The following is a 23,367-nucleotide window of genomic DNA, read 5'->3' as shown; positions in this document are numbered from 1 at the left end:
TGGGTGTTTTTTCAGTGTCTGATGGTGTACTACTGTCTTATGTTTGACAGTGTGAGAAAAAAAATCCCAATGGGAGAATAAAGGCTATCTATGTAGCAGGAATGTGCTGCCTACACTTCTACCAAGTGATGCTGTTTTACTCATTAGCTTCTTTAAAAAAAAGTTTCTCCTTGTAAACTCTCATTGTAGCCTGTGTTACCATGGTTTATACTAAGAATGGAGAAAATTGTTAACTGCTGTGTATATCTGTGTGTCTGCAATATTCTATATCAACCATCTCTAAAATCATTAGTTTTCATAACTGGTGCCAGGTGTTTCTTTTTTTATTTAATGATCAATGAATAATGTAATACTGTATGTGAAATGCCAACACTGTTGACTGAGCCTGAGGCTATGTCTCAAACCAAGATCATCATCCAGAAAAGCAGAAAGCAGCACGTTTAGCATTTGTCTCCATTTGTTAATTATTTGAAACATATTAAATTAAATTAATTACTTCCAAATGACCATTAATTAATAAATGCTTACTGTTCATTTCAGCATTACATCTTGGCTGCACTCATTTCCATGAGAGAGAGCTCCAAAGATCCACAATAGCCCGTGGATCCAACTTTGACTTTGCCCCAATCATTACAATTTGAGAGGAATTTTAGAACTGTAAAGTATACTTTTTTAGATGTTTTACCAAACAAATCCAGCCCCTGATACTTGAAGCCCACCCACAAACCGAGGAGATATTCTGTATTTTATACTCCTTCAAGCTGAGTTGACAATGTGCAATTGTGTAGATTTCTGAGTCTGTGTGTGTATGCATCTATAATGTTAATTTGGCATACAATAGTTTCACAATTTTATAATATTTACTTCCTGAATCACCTTTATTTAGGAAAATAAAAAACATCAATGGTGTACCCTTGTTATCAGACATATTTTATATTAATTTACCTGTATATATATATATATATGTATATATATCATATATAATATTAGATATCTTTATGTGGAGGTAAGAGAAGAAAGGTAAAGCCTTCAGATATGAGGGAGAGAGGAGGAAAGATGACAGTGACATATAAACAGACAAACAAGTGAGGGTGATGTGCTGCTCCATTTGACATGACGAGACACAGACTCTTTGGGGTTTTAGAGGGTTAAACATTTTGGCAGCAACTAAGAAAAAACCCTTCAGTGTACTGTCACCATTTCCCTATGAGGGAAGAGTTTTATTAACAAACACACAGGCTGGCTATGGAGGATGACCTTCGGAGCACAAACGCACACAAAAAGGTGTGGTCTCCATGGCAACCGGCGCTTCGTGTCCCAGGAGGCCCTAGGGTTAAAGGGGTAAGGCAGAGAAAGGAGGAGGCAGAGGTGGTTTGGTAGAGCTCAGGGTATAAGCAGAGGTCAGGGTTCACGCACACGCACACAGGTTCCTCTTCAGTACTTTACAGGAAGTAAAAATTGTTTTGTGTGTGTGTGTGTATGTGAGTGAGTGTGTGTGCAGATGGATAGGGGACAGTGGGATGGGAGTCCTCAGACGATTTTGTTCTCCAGCAGGGCGATCCTCTTCGACATACTCTCTAGTAAGATTTTGTCAAGGAGACCGACGATGACAATCAAACAATCAACGCAGCAAACATATACATTTAACAGCAGTATTAAACCCGCCCCCCTCCTCACATCACATCGTCAAATCATTTCAAAAGGATATATTTTTTTGTTAGTGCCTGTAGGGCGCTTTCTACTTTCTTCTGGAACTTAACGAGGGAGTCACATTCACAAGGATCCTCCTCTGTGGGATCAGAAAGCACAAGATCGGGTCAGTGATATAACAAGTAATTATAGAAGTATTTATTCATGTTTGTACTTAATGGCGACCTCTGACCTTGGCAGATGTTAATTTGCAGCTTCTTGGCGATCTGGGTCATAGCCTTGAAGTCAGCGGTGTAGAAGTAGTGCTCTCCAGTTGGCTCAGAGGCAATCTCTCTCAGTTCATCCTCCACTGCGTTGCCCACTCCAACAGCATACATCTTGAATCCTGCCCCCCACACATACACATAAACACACACATAGTTCCCTTATCTGGCCGTCTTATATAAGTATTGTATTAGTTCACTTATTCATTTATGTAATACGCCAGGATCTTCGCTCTCACTCCTACCGTTTTCCTTGGCCTTCCTGGCGGCGTCTCCGATGTAGTCTTGGCTGCGTCCATCAGTGAAGACGATGCCCACCTTGGAAACTCCAGGCCGGGAACCCTGACCTGGGCCGAAGCTGTTGTCTAACAGATAGCGGAGGGCCTGACCTGTCATGGTTCCCCTCTCCATGTAGGCCATCTTCTTGACAGCATCCTTCAGGTCTTTTTTGTTGTTGTAGCGGCCCAGGGGAAACTCCTGTGGGAGATGAGAACAGTTCGCTGATCAGGGAGGGAGGGACGTCGTTTAATTTGTTGATCCTTTTTTTTTTTACAAATTATAATATATATATATATATATATTTTTTTTTTTTTTTTCTCTTTTCTTTCTTTCTTTTTTTTGTTTTTTTGTTTTTTTATTTATTTATTTATTTATTTATTTTTTTTGTCCCTTTATTTTCAAAGTCTTATTTCATTATTATATACATGTATTGCTCCTTTCTCTTATTATCTATTCATTATCCCTAATATCATTATTCGTTTCTTTTCTTTTCTTTATCATTATTACTGTCACTATTATCATATTATATACCATATTGTATATAAGTAATAGCACTCCATTAACCTCTCATCCAGGCACACACACGCACACACACATACACACACATACACCTAACACTACATTTATGTATCAACGTGGCATGTCTTTTCCTGTTGTTGTCTGTACTTATGTCAATTGTTCGTATGTTTGTCTATGTGGTTATATGTGCTTATAACGTTTTTTTGTCCCTCACGTCACCTTGTCTATCACTTTATCACCAATAAAAAGGAAAAAAATAATAATAATAATAATAATAATTTGTTGATCCTGTAAACTAAGGACGGACACGTACCTGTCTGACTGAGCTGGAGTACTGCACCAGTCCAACGTGAGCGTTGCTTTCAGAAACATCCAGTTTGTCGATGATCTGGTTGATAAATTTCTTGACCAGCTCAAAGTTCTCAGGGCGAACGCTCTTAGAGCCATCGATCAGGAACACAACATCTGTCGCTGAATTGCTGCAAGCTGCCGATAGCACACATACACACACAAACACGCACATACACAAGCAACAGAGCATGTTAGTGTGGTCGCTCTATGATCTAGCGTGGACAAATACAGTCGTTACACACACACACACACTCACTCACCACTGCAGCTGCGACCATCGTCCATGAGGGTAAAGCCATCTTTGCAGGCACACTTGTATGATCCGGGGCTGCTGATGCATACCTGCTCACAGTCATGATCCCCAGTGGCACACAGGTCCGACACTGTGTGTGTGTGTGCATGCAGAACACACACGTACACACAGTAAATATGTAGAGGCACATACACACACACAAAGAGGAGGTTGGGTGGGGGGTTGGGGTTAGGAGGAGAGAATGAAACTATGTCAGTTTGAAAATCTAGCATTCATTTTTAATGATCCACTGTGACCTGCAGTTAACCTCAACACGTTGTTGCATGCACGGTGCATCAATCCAGTGGATCCTTAAAACAAACAGGTGGAAAAGATTGGAGTAGCCTTCAATAAACAACATCTGTTTGTGGGTTTCTAAATGTGATGCTCAGGCTCGTCCAATAACAATCCAACACTGCGATCATGCGGCTCTGCCCTTGGACGGTATGTCTGCAGTAAAGACTGGCTGCCACAAAGCGTGTGGCAGGCAGCAGTCAAAACTGCCGCAGACAGCGAGCGCCGAAGGGCATCACTAATTAGAGGTTTAATGATTGTCACTAATGGATCGGTAATTACAGATAGATCAGTCTCGCCTCTCGGTTATGTGAGAGTTGACTGAGGAACAGGAGGGAATTTCATTCCAAAAGGTTGTTCCTGCCCTAATGCCCTCGTGCAATGGGAATATTTAATGAGTTTGCATGGCTGAATGAATAAACTCTAGTCTTGTTAGGGAAGTAGAGAGGACAAAAGGGAGGGAACAATAAATTGGAATGAAAAGATGACAGTCCTGACACCTTACCCTCGGTATAGGGAGGCCAGCAGAGAGCTCTCTCCATGGGGATGAAGGCATAGATAATGGTCGTCCAACCCTGACAGAATTTCTTCTCAGCCATCACTGACTATTTCTTTCACAAAGGACTGATCCCTCTTTTCTGCCTCTAACCATATTCCCGAATATCTTCCCCACATCCTCTGCCTTCCCCTTCCATCTCCTCCCCACTTACCACAGAAGGCCTCCTGGAACTTCTTGGTGAGCTTTTCGATGACGCTGTAGCTCTCCACGTAGTCCACGTGGTCGTCCAGAGGCTCGCTGGCCATCTGCCTCAGAGTGCTCTTGTCCACGCGTCCCACACCGATGGCAAAGATCTCAATGCCGGCGTCACGTGCACGCTGAGCGATCTCCTTCACATTATCCTGGGGACGGCCGTCTGTCACAATAATGGCAACCTGTGATGCAAAAGGAGCAAAGCTAGATACAGTGTGACAAACAGAAGTGTGAAAAGTGGTGAGAGCCTGAGTGTGACATGTGCAACTGACCTTGCTGATATCAGGGGATTTGACACGAGCACCCTCGGCCTCGCTGAAGGCCACATTCAGGGAGAACTGGATGGCCAGACCAGTCATCGTCCCAGTGGACAGGGGCTCGATCTTGGTCACAGCTTTAACGAGTCCAGCTTTAGTGCGATGAGTCTTAAGAGACACCTGCAGTTGCACGACACCAAGGTCAGATGGGATCCATGACTTCCCAAAAACATGTCAATACATCAAGACATAAACCACACCCCTACCTCATTCTTCACACGGCTGGCGTAGTTGACAACTCCCACACGGGTGGCGTTGGGTCCAACATCCAGACCCTCAATGACCTTGGCCAGGAAGACCTTGACTTGTTCAAACTCAGAGGGACGAACACTTCGACTGCTGTCAATGATGAAGACGAGGTCTGTTGGACGGGTTTTGCACAAACCTGCCGCTGCACATGGAGACAGAGAAATGTGATTATTATGTAATCTTATTCTAATAAGTTCATGATTGGATAAGTTGATGTAAAACATCCCAGTTATGCAATTGGTGATAAAGAAACAGTTATTGAAAGTGGATGGAAAAGGGGAGAGGGGGAGGAGCCTGGAGAAAAAGTAGGTAGGGAGAGGAAAAGGGGAGGGCGGCGGTGATGGAGGCCAGAGAGATGTATATGAGAGAAGGTAGGTGGAAACAGAAAAACAGGATGCATGGAGGCAACACGGGTGGAGAGAGGGAAAGGTGGAGGGAGAGATGGAGGAAAGCTTGACCAAAAATATAAGGATAGAGGAGAGATGAAATACGAGGCCAACACTTTTGAAAACATTTTTAAAAGCCTCCTGTGCATAATAAGTGAAAATACGAATAAATCATTATAATTTGAAAACTGTGAAATTTCAATCCACTGAGGATGAACATCAGGTTTGGTTAAAATTTTAACAGTAGCTGAGATAAAGTGGAGCTTTTTGAGTAATACCTTACTCGGTTCAACTGGAAACACCTGACAGATAATGTGTGTGATGGAGAATGATTTTTCTGAGCCTGATGGTCACAGAGTCTGATTTTTTCACTGTGAGTTCAGGTATTTGTGGCTTTGACAAACTAATTTGCTCCCCACAACTTCCAGTGTCTGTTAAACATCACTGATCTCCCTTCTCACCCTTCACCTCTCTCCCTCCCTCCAGGTTTTCCGCCTACCACCTTCTGACGCTCTGTCTCACGTGGGTGCACACACGCACATACACACACACACACACACACACAGACATCAGCGCACAGCACTAATTGCCACGCTTCATCCTGAGAAATACTCAACGAAATCATCCAAATTGTGCAATTACACTACTTCCAGCAACTAAACACTCTGGATCAAAGACTTCTGATCAATGAATATCTGAAAAACACTAAGAGTTGCATTTATTACTTACTTCAAAAAATCACATAAAACGGGATCAAAACTAAAAATTAAAATTTTTTCACTCCCTCAATTTCGTCCCCTCTGGGGGTTTCTTTCACACAGTGCGACTTGTTGATACACATCATATGTTCAAAAGAATTTAACACAGACATGGAATAAAAGTTGGGTCCTTCACTCCCCCCACAGATCAACATTTAGAGGAATTAATTTAATCTCTGTTGAGATTAGTCGTCATGAAACTGATCTACACTGAGCTTGAGTTCACATCTGGTAGAAAACAGTGTAAAATGATCAACTTTAGGGGTTAAAGGTCATCACTCTTACCCATGGCGGCGGCGGTGCGGAGGTCCACGGTGGCATGAGCTCCTATTAAGCCGAGCAGCAGCAGGAACAGCGGCGGGGTGGGCATCATGGTGACAGCGACAGAGGGGTGACGAGTAAACGTGGGGGTCCGAGCGAACGGTCCTGGAGTGAGAAGCCAGAAAGGAGACAGAGCGGCGAAGGAAGGGAGTTCCAGGCGAGGGGGACAGCCACAAAGTGAGACTGAGTGACTCTGAGCTGCAGGTTATCAATGCAAGTGCTTCACACACTCGGCCCACAGACGCCCCCCCCCCCCCCTCTCCACAGCTCTTGTGTATGTGTGTATGTGTGTGTGTCTGTGGGTAAGAAAGGGAAATACCTGCTCTGGGAGGACCTAAAACGGTGGGCAGGGAAAGACAAACACACCTTGATACAGCTAGGATGGACAGGTATGCATGTGTGTGTGTGTGTGAATGTAACAAAATTTGTGTTGTGTGTGCGCTTGAGAGCCGGGGTGTGTACAGTATGTGTGTGACTGGCTGGGGGTACAGGAGCGGCTGGGGTTTGGCGGAGAGTAGCCGCCAATGAAGCCGCCCCAGGTTGGATTTGGCCAAAGCTCAAATAAACACCAACATGAATTCCTCTTTTCTCCCCGTGTTCCCTCGTATAGCAAACACACATTTATGGTGCGGAAGTGAAGCATACACAGCCTACAGTGTTCCCTGCTGCCCCGCACGTTGGCATGTGTGTGCATTTCTGCATAAGCATGCATCTCGGTATAACTTCTAGTGCCAATTCTTGGTTTTTGTAAGTTCAGCTCAGTTCAGTTCAGTGGTTCTGAATTATACGTAACATTTTGTGTTTTCCTGCAGCTTGTTTGGTTGTTTTCTCCCATCGTCCCAGCTTTGCAGTTTTTTACAGTTTTTTTTGTACAGGTCCAGATTTGACTTCATCACCACAGGCCACCACAGACCAGATCGCACAAACTGGTCAACAAAAACAGCTAGATAAGTAATAGACGCCCTGATTGCAACCAGATCAAAAAATAAACTGATTCCCTCCTTCACATTCAACTTCCAACACTCCTCTTCCCGCCTGTTTCTTCATTCCTCTCCTCTCCACTGTCAGGTCGGCAGTGGGCCCCAGTGGAGTAAACACAGTAGGAAAACAAACCTTCATCAATAAGCTCACATACACATCTTTAATCTTTCTATAGAGTCCACATACACACTAAACAGAGACCCCTCTTTTCCCTCCGACATCCCACTCCGCCCGACCCAACCCTGCATTCCTTTTACACCCTCCCTTCCTCCTCCTCCTCCACACACACCTCCATCCACACATACACCCTGAACAAGCCGCAATTGAGGGTTTAGTCTGGGAGGGGAAGAGGAGTAGGGGCTCGTGTTGTACAGTAACTAGCCAGACAGATTTTCTACTGAACTGAACAAGCTGCAAAAATCAACTTTGAATTTGTGTATGTGTGTGCGTGCGTGTCTGATGGTGGCGATGGGCTGGGGATGAAAGATTTTCAGATGTTGTTCCTGGACAGTGTGCCATCTGTGGGAATTGCCTATTTGGCTTATAAGAGAGAAGACACAACACACACATATATACACATATTTATGCAAATGCACAAACAAACAGTACATATGCAAACACACACAGGTTATGTAACCCGGTCTGCTTGGCATGCAGGACAAACACAAACACAAGCAGGTAGCTGGATGAGAGTTACCTGCATCCATCAGTATTTGTGAAGTGTTTCACAGCGCCATGAAATTCACTCATTTATCATCTTGTGTTTACATGTGATTAGAGTTTCACAGTAACAGAGGACTGTTGAGAAAAAGGCCTCAGATGTGTCTGTGTTGATAAAAAAAACGATACTTGAACGATCCTCTGATGCCAATTAAAACATCTGTGACATAACATGTTAGACGACACGTGACGCACCGATACCACCTTAGAGAGTCAGTTTAAATAAACCTGTACTTTCACAGACAGCTCACCTTTTCTAACCAACAATCCAAAAAATACGAAGATATTCAACTCTCAGTAATGTCAAACATAACAGCAAATCCACACATTTAAGACATTTCAACCTGTTAGCATTTGATATGTCTCTTGAAAGAATGGTCAATGAATTGATTGGTCAAAGGGCAGAGAATGAATTAACAATTTCTGATAAAAATCAGTTTTCAAAACCCCAAAAGCTGACATATCGATGTTACTCTGTTTTCCCTTTTCTCCCTTTTCTCCCTGTCCATTCAGCTTCTGGTAGCAAAACAGAAATCTAATATAATCTAAAACAAGGTACATTTGTTTTCCGACTGAAAAAGGAGATGTTCCTGTAAATCCTCTCTCACTGCCAACAGCCAAACCACTCTAGGCTTCTCAATTTAGAGAATATTCATCACAATAACACTGCCAGACCCATAGAGTAAATGGAAACACGTTTAAAACAAATACCTCCATCTCTACCACACTGCATGCCAATGGGCTTTTTTTTATATATATACACACAAGACCACATTCAAACAATGCCACTTTTAGAGAATGTATTTAGTATCAAAGTGGTTAGTTGAGATATTTTATGGAAGCCACTGTTTAAACAACATTTGAATAGGCAAACCTATTTATTTTACCAAATAAGTTGTTGTTCTCCCCAGCCACTCTCCTTCCAGTTCCTTTAACTTCCAAACCCAACACAAGTCTATTTGTCTTATCTTCTCAAAACAAACTAAAAATCAACACTCTAATGATATTTGAACCAGTGAACCAGACGACTGGAGAATCTCCAAACCGTGTTTTCAGTTTTGTCTCACAACCAACATTATTACTTCAAATCAGTTATATCAATAAACCCCATTACTTGACTGAATCCAAGCTTTTCTTCAGTCCGCGTGTGTGTGCGTGCATACTGTCACAGAGTTTGGAAAGACTGCAAGGATTTTGTGTTTGACCACATCCATAAATATTGAAACAAGTTCCCTTTCTTCAAATCTCAGAATACTGAGTAAATATTGACACGGCGGGATCGGGGTGCAATGAAGCATCCCATACCAGTACTTAAACACTGTCACATATGAACATGTATGCACATACACGCACACGCTTACAGACACACACATACACGCTCACACTCGTGCTCTCCAGCTGTGCTCTGAGCACTCTCTGTACACTGCAGGGAAGTCCTGGAAAAATTAATTACAAACTTAAACCTGCATGAACCCCTCCTCAGAAACACATGTAAGCTCAGAGGCACACGGAGTCAAGGAAACCTGACACACGTGCACAACACTTACAGACATATACACAACCTTCATATATATATAAATATATATATATAAAACTAAAATCCTGGGGAAAAACCTGACTGTGCTAAGTTTGAATAGTGCTCTCATTCCTGAAATGAATGCAGCGTGTGTGTGTTTCTTTATGCAAGAGAGTTTGAGAAATTTCTGCACTGCAAATTAAGTTTTTATGTGTGTATTTGTATGTGTGTCAGTGTGTGTGTGTGTGTGTGTGTGTGTGTGTTTATGCTGCACACCTCCTGCCAACAGTAACAGCTCAGTAGCCAGTGAGCAGGAAGAGAGACGTTCATTAAAAACCCAAATACAGCAGTTACATAACCAACAGTTCTGTTCATCCCAGAACCTCCTGTGCTACAAACACACTCCTCCTTCATCCCCATCTTCTTCTCCCTCCCACGCCTGTTGGCAGAGCCCACCCATCATCCTCTCCTCCTCCCATAGCAACAGCTCATCTCAGCTCTCCTCCCTTGTTCCCAGACCAACACACTGCCTCCCTCCTCCGTCTCCCTCCTCCTCTAGCTGCTCCCCTGGTCCCTGCCACCTCCTCCTCGCTCTCATCAAACATTTCCTTCTCTCACTCCCACGTCATCCAAGCTCCACTTCAAACTTTACTTTTTATATACAGCATGGACTATGAACAAGGAATATTAACCAGAGTTAAAACAAGCAACTTTTTTTGTTTTACTTTGACTACCGAGAGCAAAAATGACATATTGGTCCCGAATGTCTCCTCTCGTCTCAGGAAAATGCCTTCAGCTCTTTCAGAGGCAGAGTTTCATACAGGGATTTGGCTTCCACTATCCCCTGCAAGTGACTTGCATACTAAGAATAAACTGAGCGGAAAGTGCAGTAAATGTGTGAGCTCGGCAGATGGCAACACAGATTAAGGATTTAGGCTGCGTCAGTGATCGTCTGAGATGCCTCTCCCCCAGAAACAACTGTCATTCTTCTCCTTCATCGGATTAGAGGCTGTCACAGATCCCCCCACCACCACCACCACAGAGTTACCCCTGAGAAACAATAAGCTGTTAAACACATCGTAGTGAGCGGTTTTGTCTCGCAAAGAAGAACTGCCCTCTTGTGGCCTAAAGACTCATCTGAAATTAGACGCACAAGCAGAACAGCTCAAGCCAAGCAAAGGTTTCCCCAACACATGGGCTGTGGACAGTTACTGGGCTCTGCAGCACAGAAGGAGCAACGAATAAACCATATGATACAGCTGAATTTTGATTATATATCTTGGGAGGTTATTATAGTTAATACTATAATTTCCTCTGGGACAACTGATCCAATTGTGTGGTAATTATCCTGAACTTAGGCCAGTCTGTTTGTTGCATTTTCCCTCATTAATCCCTGTTATGCTCATATTGACAACAATGTAGGCTACTAATTATTAACTAAAGTCAATCATAAGCGTAAATAACTCGCCTCTCATCACCAGCTTTGAATCACTCAGCTTGACTTCAGTGATGTTGAGATATCTATCTGTATTTTTGTTTATTCATAAGTAACCTAATTTAAATACAAACCAAATACAGTTATGATTCTGAGCAACACTTTACTTTGAGCCCCCTTTTAAATAAAAACCATGTTTTACATTATTACACTTGTCTTTTATTGTAATATTAATCATTAATTGTGTATATGCAATCTTCCACTGACCGATACCCATATAGTATTACTGTTGTTGACAAATGCAGTGTATAAAAACACTAATATCTGAATACAGCGTTATAGTATTTAACCGATTTATCAAATGATTATATTCTATGATGTTAAATAGCGGGGCTATTAAAGTGTGCAGTCTTGTTTCTCTCTGACTTGACTCACTGTCATTCTGTAAGTTGGTATCAGTGTTTATTTGGGTGTTTGGAGGTGATTACACTTCAATCAAAACATTCATTTGTGAATGGGCATACATATTCTGAGTGAGTATAGAGAACAATTACGTTACCCCGCCACCACCTAAACTACCCTCCCTCCGGTCCACAACCCAAATGAAATCAAAACAGTTCAAGGAGCAAAAAATGGTTGTGAATCCTAAATTGTCATCATGGCAAGAAAAATTAAATACAGTAATAAATAAATAATTAACATTTATTGCAGCCCAGCTAAATGCAGCCCGACCAGGCCTGCTGAGATAAATATTAACATTGAGAGTATCCTAATGATTATGCAAACAGAGACTATAGAAACACTCAAATATACACGACACACTTGCACATAGTATACTTTAAACACACACTCTCAAAACACCCACAAATATACAGTCAAAATTGTATGGGGGAGAAGTCACAGTGGAAATGACTGTGAATCTCTCGTGGGCTGTCATACTCGATCTTGACACAAGGGGGCACTGGAGGGCTTTCTGGTGAGGCAGGGCTCACCTGAGAGGGCAACAGGGAGGCAACCTTGGCTGGCGTGCTCTCGGCCCTGAGGTGCGAGGGCCGTAGGGTGGACACAGGTGGGAGGGAGGCGGTGCTGCTGTTGGTGGTGGTGGTGGTGGTGTGCGTCTGGGTGTGGGATGAGCACTGGGAGCTCGCATGTGAGAGATCCCCTCGGGGGTAGAACGAGGGGGGAGGCAGCGTGGTGGTGGAGGAGGGCGGCTGGTGGTCTCGAGCAGTCCCTAAGCTGGCAGAGTAAGTCGGAGGACACTGAGCGTGCTGGTGCATGGCTGGCTGGCTGTACATGTTCCCCCATGGGTAGGACTGGTACGCCGTGAACCCACCTGACAGGAAACACACACATATCCAGACAGAAATGTGACAACTGAGCTTTTATTAGAGATAATTTATCTTCTCAGAAGGCTCTGGAGCAGGACCGCCTCTTAAACACTTCCTTTTATACATCTAAAAATGCTTACTTGCTCTGCAGACCTGTTTCTTTTTCTGTCTGTGCCTCACCACGTCTCCTCCTTTTTCTTTCATCTCTCATTTGCACCCTGGACATCAGTGGAGCCCCAGAGCTGTGACAGCTCTTCCCCAAAGCTTTCAACACCCAACGGACACAATCCAGGCCCACCTTCCTCTCCTGCCGATCTTTACTCAAACTATTCATATTCAGTTAACGGTTTCATTGGAGTGTCTTGGTGCCCACGTAGCTAAGACACACAACATATGGAGAATTTCTACATCGTATTTTAGCCAGGGACCTCTTGAGCCATGTCACTCCTCTCTCTCTCATCATACTGACGGGTTAGCTCAACTGTCTTCAAAGCAAAAACATCAAAGCAAACAATCAGCTATATTTGACTCTAAATTGATGGTGTGGGTCTTGCTCGTTAACTGACTGCAAAGTGAGAGTTATTCCAGATGAGAAAATTGTGCTTGTTTTCTGATTAGACAACATTGCTGGCAGCCATGTCAATTCCAGCCGTGGATGTTATGAAACTCCCTGAGCTGAATCATGAGTATATTAGAATCACCACCTGAGTCGTGGTTGTATGCCTCCGCCATACGGTCAAGCTACAGGAAAAACTGTTATAATCTCCCCTTTCTGAGTTATAGTGTTGAATAACATCCACAAGTGTTTTTGCAGAACATTATGTCACAGTGAAGTTGACCTCTGACCCTTTGAATGTTATCACTTCATTATTTTTTCCTATTAGAGGACAGTTTTGTGTTTTTGTGTCATAATCAACTTGTGATTTTGTCAGTTATGACTGAAAGCGTGTTTTGTGGCGTCCTAGTGACCATGACCTTTGACCTCTGATCACCAAATGATAATCAGTTCATCCTTGAGTGTATTTCATTTTTTGTTCTACATGAATTGAAATTCTCTTTGGAGTATCCTGACATATTGCATTTACGTGACTGTGAGGTCGCTGTGACCTTGCACTTTGACCTTTTCTCATAAAATCCAAATCACCTCATCTTTCTTGATCCAGCTGCAGGTGTCTAAGGTGAAATAATAACACAGTTGAACTGCGTGGGTGACTCTCATGCTTAGTATCATCACAATTATCGGATAAAATATTGAAATGGAAATTTATAGCTGTGAAACTCATTCACAGCTATGACTGAATGTAGAGACTTTAACACCAGAGACTGCGCAATCATTTCTAACAGCTCATGTAAATAATGTAGACAGATGCTCCTTTTTTAAACATGAGTCATGTTGACAGAAGGAAGCAGGATTTTAACAGGTACCTTTACAGGTTTATTTGTGGAGTAAGGAAATAGGTTGTCAATAAAATTATACAATTCATTTGAATATTTACTAGATTTTATTTATCAGCATCTTTAAATAACCATTGCATGTGTAGAAATGTATCCTGCACTGATGTTTGACTAGGCTGTTTAATGTTTTTTAAGCCTTTCTCCAAATTTGGAACCACTCACTTCTACATGTTAAGTCGACTGGTGTATTTTATGGTTACATGAACAAACCAAATCATTGCGACTCACCATGATGACCAGTGGAGTGCAGCATTATCTGTCCAGCACTCTGTGACTGGAAGTAGGCGTGGCCTCCAGTGGAGTAGGTCACCACCCCAGTGGAGTTTCCTCCAGGGCCGAAGGTCAGGTAGGAGGTCGGGTTTGAATCTGGAGGGTTGGGGGTGAGGTAGGGGGAGGGGGTGAGGTAGGCCATGCGGGCTAGAGTTGCTTGAGGTTGGTGCTGGGGCTGGCTGGCGGCGTAGGAGGTCTGGAGCTGGTAGGAGAGACTGTTGTTCTGCTGATTGGAAATCAGGTAGTCGAGCTTCTCCCCGAAGTCAAACAGAGAACTGGAGACAAAAACAGGAGTTCAGTCAGAAACACACTAAATCGGAAAAACAGTGTCACACAGAAATAATAACAATGGCCATAAACTCCCTAAACCAAACCTGCCAGACAGTTTGACTCACATGGTCAGTGCATCTGTCTTTTTGTCGCTTTGTTCAGAAACGAGGCACAGCGATACCAAGTGGGTTTTTGTTGATGGCTGAATACTGCACTCCTGGCAAAGTAGTGAATGGACTGTCAAAATGACTCAATGTCTTGATATAATATCATCCAAAAGAGAGTGCATAAATTGATTTGGAAGTTATGATTTATACAATAATTATTTTGTAAATCACCAGCTGTCATCAGAGCACCCTCTTAAAGTGTCAGTTCATGCAAATTACAACAAGACCAGGACTCGATAGTCATGCTATCACTCTGTGAGGTTATAATTACGCACCATGGTGCTTTGGGCTAAATGTTAACATCTGCATGCAAACATGCTCACTTTGACAGCTCTAGCTTGCTGATGTTCAACGAGTACTAAATTACCACTTCAGTCTTAGTGAGACTGATGGGGAAGTAAGTAGTTTTTCATGTATTTGGTCACAGAGGATAACACTGATATAAAGTCTGACCTGGTGATGACGCAAGCCATTCTAGCAGAGCAAAAAACTTATTTCCTCACATATCTCAACATGCAGCTACACAAATATAGTGGAGATTAATATATTTTGGTACAAGTTTGTAGTTTCAATAAAAGTATATCATCTTTGGGCAACCTGTCTTGTCAAAGGCAGAGAAATTCATAGTTTGCTTTATTGTTGACTTGAATCGTGAGATTTTCTAGTGCTGTGATACATAATTGTAGTCAAACAAACAAATATAATTTTGTGCAAAGCAATTTCTAACTGAGCTCACTCTCAGCATGAATTTTGAAATATTTCAGAGTGCCAGATGAAACTGACACCCCACTACCACAGGCGCTGTGTGAGCCATCATTATAGCAGTATTTCACAGGATCCCAGCCCTGTCTGCAGTCTGTCCTCCTGTCAGCTTTTGTACCCGCTGTCCCTGTTCAAATCATTGCCTTGTATTCATGTCACAGTCACTGTGAGCGGAGCTCAACTGACCTGGTGTCAGTCTGCAGAGACTGGGTGTCACGGTGGGCCAAGGTGGAGCCGCCCTCCAGAGCCTCCAGAAACAGAGGCGGAGTGTGAGCCGGGGTGTTGAGGAGAGGGGGAGTGGGTTTGGACGGGTTGTATGTCGTTGTGAAAATGGGGAGGCTGGCTCGCCGCAGCGGGGGAGGGCTGTGCATGGGACGGGGGTGGTACTCTGTCAGCCCACCCTGAGATAAAAGCTGGTGCTGGCTCCCATCTCTCACTCTGGACTGACCTTGGAGACAAAATAAACAGATTAAAAATGTAGATTCCAGAAATACTGTAGTTTGGTTTCTAGAGACTTTTACTATTTCAACATCCAGCTTGAAGATCCAATGAGCAATGAGCTGAAACCAAGCTCAAGCCAACTGATGAGTTTCTGTGGCATCAAAATACAGCTCATTTTATGAGAGGGAAAGATTGATGATTGGTCCTGCTCTAAACTGTAAGTTATGTAGTTAGAAAGCCAATAATTTCATTATTGATGCAGTGAAATCAAATTTGCAGCTACTTGAGCTTAATTGCGCAAAACAGATGATGAATATTTGAGGGGCTTTGGTGCCCTTAGTTATGACTCTGAGGCAGCACAGATCCTTAGCAGCAATTCAGACCAAAATAAGTGCTACTGTACTGTCACGCAGCGAGACGGCATTTTACAACCCTGTGAAATTATTCCTACTTGATTGTCAGGTAAACAATAAAAGTGTAGCAGTTTGCTGGATGTCACATTTTAGCAAAATGGAGCAACTACCAACGGCTTGTTTCTTTTCCTATTTTCAATTCTTTTTTCTTTTTTTTTGCTGTAGTTCTCTGCTGCGTTGTTCTTGCTGTGCCAACACAGTGGATTCATTGAAGGGAGTAACACAACATCAGACTTTATACACAACAATAAAGCAACAGGGTTCTGGGCCATTAGAAAGTATTAAAAAATCCTCCTGAACAAAGATTACTAAGCCCCCAGCTATGAGTGAGACATAACAAACACACAAAATTAACAGAGGTATTGTGATTTAGCATTATAGCATATTCTCTTTAGAGACCAAACTTCTTTTGAGTTTTAGTAATTACAAAGCACAATAACCTTATGCTTTATGAGTTGTATGTCTTAATGTCTATGAATGTCTTTACCTGGGCTGTTGAGGTTGGCCAACAGGTTATTGTAGGAGTTTGGGGTATGGGTGGATAGCGTGGGGTAAGCAGGCGCCACTGGGGCAAGCTGGGGAAGCTTGGCAGCAAACTGACCAGGAAAAGAGGGAGCGCCCTCACTGAAAAAGAGAAAATAAAACTAACCTTAAATCACACATTCAATTATCAGAACGTAGAGAAATAAAGAGTGTTTTCTGACCTGTTCGATGCCAGCGTGGGCAGGGTGGGGTTGATTTGGTGATGTGGGGGGCTGCTGCTGCTGCATCCAGCTCTACTCTGTCTGTGCTCAGCCTTCGCTGTGATGGACCGCTCCACCTTCCTCCATTTAGCCCTGCGGTTCTGAAACCAGACCTGGGACACAGAAACAAAAGAGCAGATTATACAGATGAAGTAAGAGCGACCGGGAGGGAAAATGGAAGGTGACAAAGAGATAAATAGACGCTCTGAACAGAAGCTCAGCAGGGACAGAGTAGATTGTCAATTCATCAATGGAAAGGAGTGATACAAGAGGATCAAAAGAGAGAGGGATGGCTGTCTAACCATAATTCTCTGTGGTGTGACACCAACTGAAGCTGCAATGACTTTCCTTTTCTCTGCATCAGGATAGTGGTCCTCCTGGAACAAGGCCTCTAAATGCTCTAACTGATCTGCAAACACACACACACACACACACACACACACACACACACAAGCACACACATTGCACGTCAAGTATTTGCATAGTCAAATTTGAACACCCCTGGATAAACAGGCGGTTTGGTTACCAGTACTGTAGAGTGTCCGGCTTTTCTTCTTGGGTGCAGGGGGCAGCAGGCAGCCGTCCACGGCCTCTAGCCCTGGCAGCAGAGGGAAGCTGACGGCCCGGCCCCGGCCCCGGGTGCTGTAGCGAATGGAGCGTCGGGTGGAGTAGACCTGGGTTATCTCCATCTGCCATGAAACAGGTAAGCATTACCTCTGCACTCAGCACCTCAGCCATATTCAACCAGTTGAACCATATTTGTCTGATGTCTGATCTCTGTGGCTGCTCCCAGACTATGGAACAGCCTGCCATGTTAGACATGCGGGATCCATGGAGAGATTTAAGTGCGCTTTAAAAACACATCTTTTCTCCTTGGCCTTCGGATCCACAGGGACTTCTAATCCTGGCTAGTTTTGTTCAAATATCTGTGTAATCTTAACATAATCTTGCACTGTTGTTTATGACTACTGTAGCCGTGCACGTATGTGTATGTATGCCCATATGTTCGTATATGTACATGTGCTGCATGCATTTGTGTGTGAGAATGTGTGATGGTATGCATGTTTTCTTTTGTTTTTGTCTCTGCCCTGTAAAGCACTTTGGACGACCATCACAAGTCTTTTTAACTGTGCTATATAAATAAAAGTGAACTTGAACTTGATGTAATGTGTTTTAAAGGGATACTTCACCCAAAATCAATAATTCACCAATCATCTACTCATTATCATGCCAAGAAAGGGTTCGGTGATATTTTCTTATAGTCAAGTCAATCTTCACATTCATAAGGCTGCAGGTTATAAATATCTTTTTTTAATTTACCCACAATAATATTTGTAATTGTTTGGTCTATTGAACATCAGACAATATAGACAAATGCCCACTGCAATTTCACAGTGCCCAAGGTTCTGTCTTTTCATTTAGTGCAAAGATATTTCATGTAGCGCAATTAAGACAAGACACAGCAGTCCCTCACTTTTCTGTAAACTAGGATTAAACAATCAAATGAGTATTTTAAAAGCGTATGATTACTTTCCTGCCAGATGATCAGCATTTCTCCACCATTAATCTTTAACAAGATGGTTTCACAGGCAAAGATGCAAGCAAAAGAAGTCGTTTTATGATTATAAGATTCAGTTTGCTTTCTTTCTTACTTTTAATTTGTAAAAAGAGTTCCTGAGGCCTGAAATCAGGGGAATTGAAATTTCTTGCTATTGCTAAACCCATGACTTCATCTGTGATTACTTAAGACTCTGGGTGGTAAACAAACCTTTCCTACAAATATAGATTTCTGACAAATTTCATGGTGTGGGTAACTGTGTGCCATACTGACAAATGATGATAAAATGTAATCAGTTTTCCCCACTTGCACTCACATGGCAGCACAGATTTAACATCTATCTCCTAAAAAGGTTGTTGACTGTGATTCCTCACAACCTATTAGTTTTGTTTGAAGACTTGGAGCTGGATCTTTACTAGAACATACAAAGGTGTCACATTTCACGCCCTCGCTGCAAACATTATCTGAACCCAAAGAACTTCATTGTACTGTCTCACCTTGACACCTAAAATCTCACCATGTAAAAGGGGACTAATAAAAATAAAAAGCACTTCTACAAAAATATATTTGAATTTCTACAACTGTCAGTGTCAATAAAAATAAAGATGCTAAACTTTGTAAAGGGTCGGGGATAATAGGGTGTCACATTGTATTGCTGGTTATTTAGCCACCAGGTTTTAAAGGGATAGTTCAACATTTCGGCAAATTGGACCATTGCCATAATCCCTATAGTCATAGCAGTAGGTTTGTTACCTTTAATTGTCGGTGCAAGCTATTTTTAGAACGGCGGAGCAGAGCCGTGAGCTGCTCAGAGCTATGCTACGGAGGCTAATTGGATTTCTTGGTTTCCCTCATCAAACTCATCAAATACACAATCCAACAACTCCAAATGCTCTCATGGACAAGTTGTGACCTGCACATTCACCACGCTAGGAGATCATAACAGAACGTTATGAGACAGAGTTGTTTTCGAGGCAAATGCAGAGACTGCTTGATGAAAAATTGCCTCCAACAAGAATGCGCATCAGCGGTTTTGCATGAATTTACCTCAAAAACAACTCCATCTCATAACGTTCCGTTATTATCTCATAGCGTGGTGAATGTGCAGGTCACAACTTGTCCACGAGAGCGTTTGGAGTTGTTGGATTATGTATTTCATGAGTTTGATGAGGGAAACCAAGAAATTTCATGAGTCTCCGTAGCTGCTCCGCCGTTCTAAAACTAGCTCGCACCGACAATTAAATGCCAAAATGTTGAACTATCCCTTTAACAAGGGACAAGAGTGTGGATAATAAGTTCTATTACTTCTACTGCACCAATTTTAATGTTGTTGTTTTTGTCTTTTTTATAAACTGCCCATCGCAAGTCCAACCATGTTATAAAAATGCAAAGCTAACTCATCTGTCCTACTCTGCTCTCACCTCAAGCGGCTGTGGGCCCTGCTGGGGGAGGCTGTGGGGCAGGAGGGGGCTGCGGGGTCTTTTTGTCCCGTGGAGCTGAGGCGGTGCAGGCTGAGTCTGGACTGGGGGCGGTGCAGAGTACAGCAGGGGAATGGGAACAGTCGGACAGTACGGCCCCGGCCCCCCGCAACCCAGGTAGATGGGGTCGGACAAGTCGCAGCTGTTCATGAGTCCAAAGGGAGGCTCCGACAGAGCCGAGCTCTCCTCTGAGCTCAGCACAGACGCCTCCTGTGTCTGACTCTTCTTTTCCTCCTCAAACCTCTCACTGACATCTTTCACTCCTCTTCTGTTTCTCACTCTTTCACTTTGCTTCTTGGCTCGCCTCTTCCTACTCTTTTTCTGCTCATCTTTCTCCTCTAAACCTTTTGTTTCTTTATTTTGTTGACCAGAAATCAGTCCCTTGTTATTTTCAATCTCCATGTCTTCCATCTGCACCTCCTCTGCCTCCTCCACCTCCAGCCTACTATCTGTCTTCACCTGCTCCTCCTCTCCTCCCTCAATCGTCATTAGTTCTCTTTCGGAAAATTTCTTTTCTTTCTCCGCCTCCCCCTTTTTCTCTCCACACTGTGTCTCCGGAGCTTCCTCTTCATCCTCCCTATGATTAATCACTTCTTCCTCTCCTTTTCTCCTCCTCCTCCTCTCTTGATCATTCTTTGTTTCCAGGTCCTCCAGTTCCTCACACAGAAGGCTAGGACAGTCTGCAACACAGTGAAATCAGAGGCTGTTTACTTTTCTGCAGGTTCTGTGCAGCCTAAACCTCCTACACAAAACTAATATATCATCATTTGTAGAAAAAGTGTGCTTTGTCTCCAAAACCCCAACTTTACATGACGACCAGACCTGGAGAGACCTACATGGTTCTGTAACTTGTGCCAGGTCGCCACAGCCAGATTTTTCACATGGACTAAATAAAGTAATTGATGGAATTTGCAGGTTTCAGCGACTGAGAAGAATCACATGCAACTATTTTAAAACCCCTAAACAAACAGAGACAGTCATAGGCTGACAACAGTAGTTTGATTCACAGTATTCTTGATTTTGGCGACTACTAAACAAAATGTTAGCCTCTGTCATAGGCACAGGCTCCACATTATGATATCATGGTACTTATGATATGATATTCTTGCGATTTTAAACATTTTGCCCTATCCTGAGTAATGCAATAATACATTTTAATACATTGTCATTTAATGCTAAGAGGAAAACATTGTCTTGTCCGTTTCATCTAATAACGTGAAGCTCTCTTGTCTGTTAATCGCACTTAAATCAATTTTATTGTTGCCAAATGGGATTCTCAGGCAGACCAACCAACTCTGGTAATATAGTACTAAAAACTTCAATTCAGATTTGCAATGTGTAAAATAAAAGGTTGTCTGTATATCGATACAACAAAATATCGTGATAATATAAGTGTGGAGAGTGTTTTGGGCTGCACTTGAACACCTTGTTCACTACTATCCATTTGCCTGCTGGTTATTTTCTCAGTTAATTAAATGATATTTTGGTTTGGTTTTTAAAAAATCTCACTTTACAAATACTATCATGGAAAAACAGCAAAATGCTCAATTGGTTCAGATATTTTTTTCAAATGCATTGAATTATGAACTATAGAACCTACATGTTTATCAAAATAGAGTAAAAATAAATTTGTTTTTTGTTTTGTTTTTTTTGTCAGCAAACTGTTCATTTCTACTGTGAACGTGCATTCAGACCATGTTATGGCTAAATGTAGCTAAAAAAGTACTGAAACTATAATGCATCAGTTACTTGAATAAATAAAAAGTGACAAACCTAAATAATTAAAACATTTTTAGAGGCTTCGTGGTATACACAGCCTCTGAATATCTCAAATCATGGCTTCTTTTGCAACTGTTTTCACACTCCTTGATCTCTTCAGGTAACATATATTTTATTCTATTAGATTTTTGCAGTTAAAACCCCTGGAGTGCATAAATAAATATTGATTCTTAGACTGTAAAAACTGCCTATATTGTTGGGAAATAACTTGATCATGTTAAGAGGAGCTCTTCCTTCCATGCTTCATGAGTCATGTGGTGACCTGCAGGTTGGCTGAGACCTGATAAACGTCATCCTCACGAGGAGCTGCAGCCTGCAGTGACTTAATTAGTGTCCCAGCTGTGCAGCGCCTCGTGCCACCCCACCTGACCATTAATTAACTGAGGGCAGCTAGGCGCCGCTAACCCGGCTAACCTGTCCCCGTCTACAAACACCGGGTCGTGAATGTTAATAACCGAGTTTAAATTCTTAATTTGTCTCGGTGGAGCCGAGCAGCACCGGGGAGCTGCGCCTCACAGGAAACACACGAGCTTTAAACACACCTGGAAACTTTTTAAAGTCTTTCAAAGCTAAAACGATAAAAAAAAAAAGAAGTCGTTGACTCGTTTGTCTTTGGTGAAGGAGTCAATTGCCAATAGACGATAAAGTAGTTAAATGGCCTTACCGAAGTCTTCAACCATGTCACACTCTTCATCCATATTAGGCACTCACGCCGGCTTCAAAAACCAATAATCGTGTCCTAATAATCAATTAAGCGACGCAGGGTCACGAAGCGAATTGCTCGTGGACCGGAGGCTAACGAGGTTGATTGATTGATTACCTCCCCCAACGGTGTGACGGAAAATTATCGCGTGAAAATGAAGCAGCCAATCAGCGACCGGAACGGCCCCAATCCAAACCTGAGACAATCAGCAGAGATAAATACAAACGGTATTTGTAGCTCAATGTTTCATTAGTTTGGATGATTGTTAGACGGTGATGTAATGACTGACCTTGTGATTTCACTGATTAACATCGGCTATCTGTTACTGTTTGACCATAGCCTAATTTATGTCCACAAATTAACATTTACAAGCAGGAAATGAAAGTGAATGTGCAAACAAAACTGTAATGAAACTTAATTTACTTTATTCATGACCCCAATCCCCCTAGACAAAGTGAGGCCTATAAAAAGATATGGAATAAGAATGACTATAAATATGTGCTTCTGTGCCCAGAGGTTAAACTAAATGATCACTCCATAACTTCTATCGTGTCACAAAAATAAGCAGCAATGATGTTGGGTATATGATGTGTAAAAATTGACAAATGCATTACAACAGCTATTTTCATGAGGCTGTGTATCGAAAATAATAATAAAAAAATGTGTGTGTGGGCTGTAATTGAAAATGATTGTACTCTGGTGAATCAAATCACCATAAAATTATATTATAGGTTATTAAAGACAAGATTATGATGAAACTTGAGCTCATAAATGCATTTTAATGTGCACTGGGTTTTAACTGAATCTTGATTTAATTGTTAAACATAGTCAGATTTTTTTTTCTCACAATTTCTTTATACTTAAATCTCCTGTCAGCTCCCTAGAATCTAAATACAAAATGGGAAACTCAAAGGAAAG

General features: G+C 42.4%; 2 protein-coding genes across 3 annotated transcripts; both read right to left on the bottom strand.

Moving 5' to 3' along the window:
- Window positions 1-1,188: 1,188 nt before the first annotated feature.
- Window positions 1,189-7,172, bottom strand: matn1 (matrilin 1). Of its 2 annotated transcripts, XM_085791800.1 has the most exons (10): window positions 6,395-7,171; window positions 4,923-5,107; window positions 4,672-4,836; window positions 4,359-4,581; window positions 3,323-3,445; window positions 3,025-3,197; window positions 2,159-2,390; window positions 1,883-2,035; window positions 1,709-1,789; window positions 1,189-1,580 (listed from the first exon to the last, which is right to left on the bottom strand). In XM_085791800.1, exons 1-10 carry the CDS (start codon window positions 6,480-6,482, stop codon window positions 1,531-1,533), a joined length of 1,473 nt encoding a protein of 490 aa, XP_085647926.1. In that variant the 5' UTR covers window positions 6,483-7,171; the 3' UTR covers window positions 1,189-1,530. The 2 variants fall into 2 exon arrangements, with proteins under 2 accessions (XP_085647926.1, XP_085647927.1); XM_085791801.1 differs by lacking the exon at window positions 3,323-3,445 and having other exon boundaries at window positions 6,395-7,172.
- Window positions 7,173-11,531: 4,359 nt separating this feature from the next.
- nobox (NOBOX oogenesis homeobox) lies at window positions 11,532-22,560 on the bottom strand. Its single transcript, XM_085791814.1, has 9 exons — window positions 22,411-22,560; window positions 19,911-20,647; window positions 17,458-17,620; window positions 17,234-17,340; window positions 16,893-17,044; window positions 16,676-16,812; window positions 15,521-15,782; window positions 14,094-14,410; window positions 11,532-12,415 (listed from the first exon to the last, which is right to left on the bottom strand). The coding sequence occupies exons 1-9, from the start codon at window positions 22,442-22,444 to the stop codon at window positions 11,958-11,960; spliced, it is 2,367 nt and encodes a 788-aa protein (XP_085647940.1). The 5' UTR covers window positions 22,445-22,560; the 3' UTR covers window positions 11,532-11,957.
- Window positions 22,561-23,367: the final 807 nt, after the last annotated feature.

Source organism: Trachurus japonicus, chromosome 11 (assembly GCF_045865225.1).
Source record: "Trachurus japonicus isolate A0001 chromosome 11, Traja_1.0".
Lineage (NCBI taxonomy): Eukaryota > Metazoa > Chordata > Actinopteri > Carangiformes > Carangidae > Trachurus > Trachurus japonicus.
Note: the sequence above shows the minus strand (reverse complement) of the source record. Positions and strands in the feature narration are given on the sequence as shown.